Source organism: Paracoccidioides brasiliensis, assembly GCF_000150735.1.
Source record: "Paracoccidioides brasiliensis Pb18 unplaced genomic scaffold supercont2.4, whole genome shotgun sequence".
Taxonomy (NCBI): Eukaryota; Fungi; Ascomycota; class Eurotiomycetes; order Onygenales; family Ajellomycetaceae; genus Paracoccidioides; species Paracoccidioides brasiliensis.
The window spans coordinates 1,122,062-1,126,202 of record NW_011371361.1 but is presented as its reverse complement, the minus strand read 5'-3'; the positions used below and the strand labels follow the sequence as shown (position 1 = coordinate 1,126,202).

Genomic DNA, 4,141 nt, shown 5'->3' with positions numbered 1-4,141 from the left:
AAGTATGTTAATATTTAGGGGCTCCTCTTTACGATATCCTGCCATGGCTTTCAGTTGACAGAGCTACCTATATTTTAACGGTGTTCTTCTCATCAATTCGACTTTCTGAAGTTTGTAACTACATGAACCCATTAAAGTACCTCACCGTTTCATTTCAAGTCCACTTTATTTATATAAAACTATAACTACCCTCTATATCTCAAAGCAAAAAGAATGTCAGATGATAGAAAATAAAGTCATGCATCTCCCCTGTCTCTCTTGTTTTACTGATATTGAATATTCTCTATATTTTAATCTTACAATAAGAGACGGGTGAAGATGTTAGAAAGATTCAGCTGAGCAAATGCAAAAATTAAAACCAAAATAGAATGTAGTTACTGGATATTGTCGCAAAAAAAAAAGGGGGGGGGGGAATAGTTGAATAACATCAGCCACCCGTTTCCCTAACCACCCCTTTTCAACTTCAGTAAGTGGAAAGAAAGGTGAACAAACACCGCACGCCGTCCTTGCAAGTTCCCTCGCATTATAGGAGAAGCAAAAGAGGCATACATACATATCTTACAGCAAGCGACGCCCCCATACCACTCTTCAAACCTTCACAGTTCACAGCTCACAATTCAGCCTCCTCCTCTGTATGATTATTCCCAGCACTGACGGGCGAGCCGAAACTTGTCCATGCCTCATAGGTCCCGCTCCGAGCGGCACGGTATGCGGTCATGCGGCACCTGGTCCTGGAAGAAGTGATTGTTTGCAGGGAGCCAAAGGCCGATGAAGAGAGGGAACATGTGCTCACGCGGTCGGATGGGGGTGTCAGATGGGTCTTGGTCGCGTCGCGATTATTATTCCTAGTAGGTGTGTGACTATTGTCGTCATGGGATGAGTGTTGGTGTTGTTGTAGTTGTTGTTGTTGTGAAACTGGGAGGTGAAGGGGTGGAGTAATTTTTTGGGGGAGGGGACTGGGATTGGTACTGGGAAACGCACTAGGATTGAGAAGTTTCTTGTGAGGTATCGTCATCCTCGTTCTCTAGATCTGAAAATGAAGATTCCACATGAAAATCCAGTTCCCGGTTTAGGTGTTTTTCCTTCAATGCTAGTTTTATGGCGAGGATTTGGGAGTTTGTGGAAGACTGCGTGTCGGCACCATCGGTTGTGTCTTGGCTTATAATATCCTGCAATGTTTCCTGGAATGCAGCGGCTGAAACTTCAGGGAGAGTATTGTTGTGTTGAGATTGCATTTCTCGCAGTGAAGGTGAATCGGAATCTGGTTCGCGGGCCTCAATGGCTGTTGATGGGGTAATGGGAGGAAGCTCGTTTTCTTCGATATATGAATCTGTTTGCTGGGTTGAATGGTGTTGTGATGAAGTATTAGATTCCAGTCGCATCCGTTTTCGGGACCGACGCGAGTCTCGCTGGACATACTCCCTCATCAACTTGTCGTGGGTAAAATCAGTGCCAGAACACAAATGACCAAATAGAGTTCGCATGGATACGTCCTCGTCCCAAGTTGCAACATCTGCAGTGCACGATATGATGTCTTTTGGTTTGAATGCCCTGATGAAATTGCAGAGTTCGTCGTACGAAGAGTGGCGCGAGTAGGGGAAACGCTGTTCATATATTAGTTCAAAGCACCCTCCCTCATGGGCTAAATGAGAGAAGCCAAATTAATTTACAAAAGTATGAAATCAGGTAGGTATCTTCTCACAATTGTGTTTGGGAGTGGACGTCCGAATTTGCCCCGTATGTTTAGGGGTATCTTGGGTTTGGAGATGTCTGGCAGATCCGATAGATTGACCTTTGGCGGCTCTCGGCTTAGAATGCCCACGAGCTTCTTCACGGAAATTTCACCAACATCCTTTATGCCATAAGCATCGAGAGATAGCGATTTCGATTTCGATTGATGCGCATCTGACAAAGCATCTAGCGCCAACGAACGAGTTTTCTCATCCTTAATACGCTCAAAGCATATATTTGAAAGCTGCTGGAATACAGCGCCATCCGATAAATCGAGCTCATGGCTTTGGTAAAGGTCGCCCTGGCCCCCGCCAGCTCCAAGCTCGGGGATCTCAGAACCATCGCTCGTACGCGACACGATGGGAGTAATATATACGGAGGGGCCTTTGGAGATCGTCGAGCAGCGCATATCGGGCTCGCAACTATGGATTCGAGATTTATGATCGTGAGTTAAGCAACCGGGGGCATGCGCGTTGCCCAGGGTGAATCCACAAAGGAATGCCGTTTTGTCAACTCCAAAACCATTTGTGGCCCGTGGCGTGAGGGATTTATACAACTCAATTTGATATTGATCGACATGGATCTGATGTAGCTTGTTAGCTTTTGCCTTTGGTGATTAAAGATGAAGTTTTTCCCTCTACCTTGGTGTTTAGCGCCGACGACAGGCCAACCAGATATCTTCATAACCAAACGTCCATACTCGCAGATAAAATATTGTATCCTCTGGGTAGGCGTTGATCTTTTCTAAGAGTTCTCTAATTCCTTCAGCTTTAGAGGGGAACGATTGGTATACATCAGATTTCGTAGCAAAGGTGGTGTCTAGATAGATCTTATCAAGTCGCTTATCTCCAAGGGTGTATGGAATAAGGACTGGATTCCGAATAAGATTGCCCACCCACCAGGATTCCGCTATGTTATATGGAATATAATTAGTATGGTCAATTGTTACGGAGAGCGATATGGCAAATTAGATCAAGAATTAAATAAATTTAGAGATCCCATCATAGCAATGTCGTAACAGAGAGAGCATATATAAAAACGCTAAAAGTAGCACGTACCCCGAATATCGCCGGTATAGAGAATGGTCTTGCCGTTTCCCTCTATAAGAAACATGACCGCACCAGGGCAATGGTTGGCGTCGAACAGAGTGACTCGAACATGGTTTCTTGGGCTCAGCTCTATCTCTGTTGGAACTTGAAGTGGGATTGGGCGCTGGTTAAAACATATGTTAATGCATGGGTAACTTCGTGGCCATGGCGTAGATATCAGGATCGCACCAATAATTTGGAGAGATGCTTGTAATGCTGCCTCCTCGACTCCAGTATCCCCTTGCTGAAATTTATGCGATGGGGGCGCTTCTCAAGCCGGAGGAGGATCTATTTTTCATGGTTAGTTAATTTATATTCTTTTGTAGAAGGGAAGAAGGTTACTTTACCTCTCGTGTAGCAGCAGAGCAATAAATAAAAGGTGCTCTCAAAGATTCTAAGCCTTGAAGGTGGTCGCTATGCACATGGCTCAGAAAGCAGGCCAGCGGAGCCGGTCTTTTGGGGTTCTTTCGAAAGTAATCGACTGCTCAATTGAAGCGGTACTGGTCAATATATCGATTTGGTCAATAGGCCAGAAAAGACAAAAAAAATCTGGATTTTTTTTACTTCGAATTTGTGGAAACTCTGCTTCCCGTGTTAGCTAAGATTAAAGTGATGTTGGATGTCCATTCAGCTATTTTCTCTCAGGGGTTTTGCTAACCTTCAACAATGCCATCGAAGGTTGACATCGTCACTGGGCACTTTGGCAGCTGTGAAGAGGCTTTGTAAAAGCTCTCATGCGGCTGTCAATATTCGGATGATGGAATGCCAGCGAGAGCCATGCATTTCACCATTTATACGAGTGACAGATAATGTCTATCTATCTTGGGCACATTCTCTAGGCAGAATCATAATCACGTGTTTTGTATATCGACACTCGCAGTTCAAGGGCTCCGTACTATGAAGCCAGAGAATAACCAAAATACACTAAGTTGTTAGAAAAAGAGGGTTTTCGACTGAAGGACATATTTATTTGGGGTAATTTCTATGTACTGTCATCAAAGTTCAAAATATTCTTGGTGATGTCATCACCAGTTCTTAGGGATCATCCCCTCTTGGAATCTGCTTCTAATTTTAAGGGGGAGGTCCTTGCAGCGCTGCCTTAGTTAAATCAAGTGAGGGGGGAATGAAATGCGAATTCTGTTGGTTTCTGTTCATGTAGGCATATCTAACGATCTAGGTTGGCTGACATTTTCTGGCAACAAGGGCTGGTGAAGTTTTAGGTGGAGACTTAAACGGTTCGTATTTGGCAGTCCACTTTGTGTAGTGCTGCTGTTTGTAGGTGCCTTGGGGAGATGCTAGATTTGCCTGATGGATACTATCTC

The 4,141-nt window shown here is 44.5% G+C and overlaps 1 protein-coding gene across 1 annotated transcript; it reads right to left on the bottom strand.

Annotated features, from left to right (window-relative positions):
* Window positions 1-610: 610 nt before the first annotated feature.
* PADG_03868 (uncharacterized protein) lies at window positions 611-3,505 on the bottom strand (the record flags this gene model as incomplete). Its single annotated transcript, XM_010760915.1, has 8 exons — window positions 611-860; window positions 982-1,604; window positions 1,703-2,314; window positions 2,432-2,640; window positions 2,790-2,943; window positions 3,009-3,107; window positions 3,167-3,300; window positions 3,478-3,505. The coding sequence occupies 8 exons, from the start codon at window positions 3,503-3,505 to the stop codon at window positions 611-613; spliced, it is 2,109 nt and encodes a 702-aa protein (XP_010759217.1).
* Window positions 3,506-4,141: the final 636 nt, after the last annotated feature.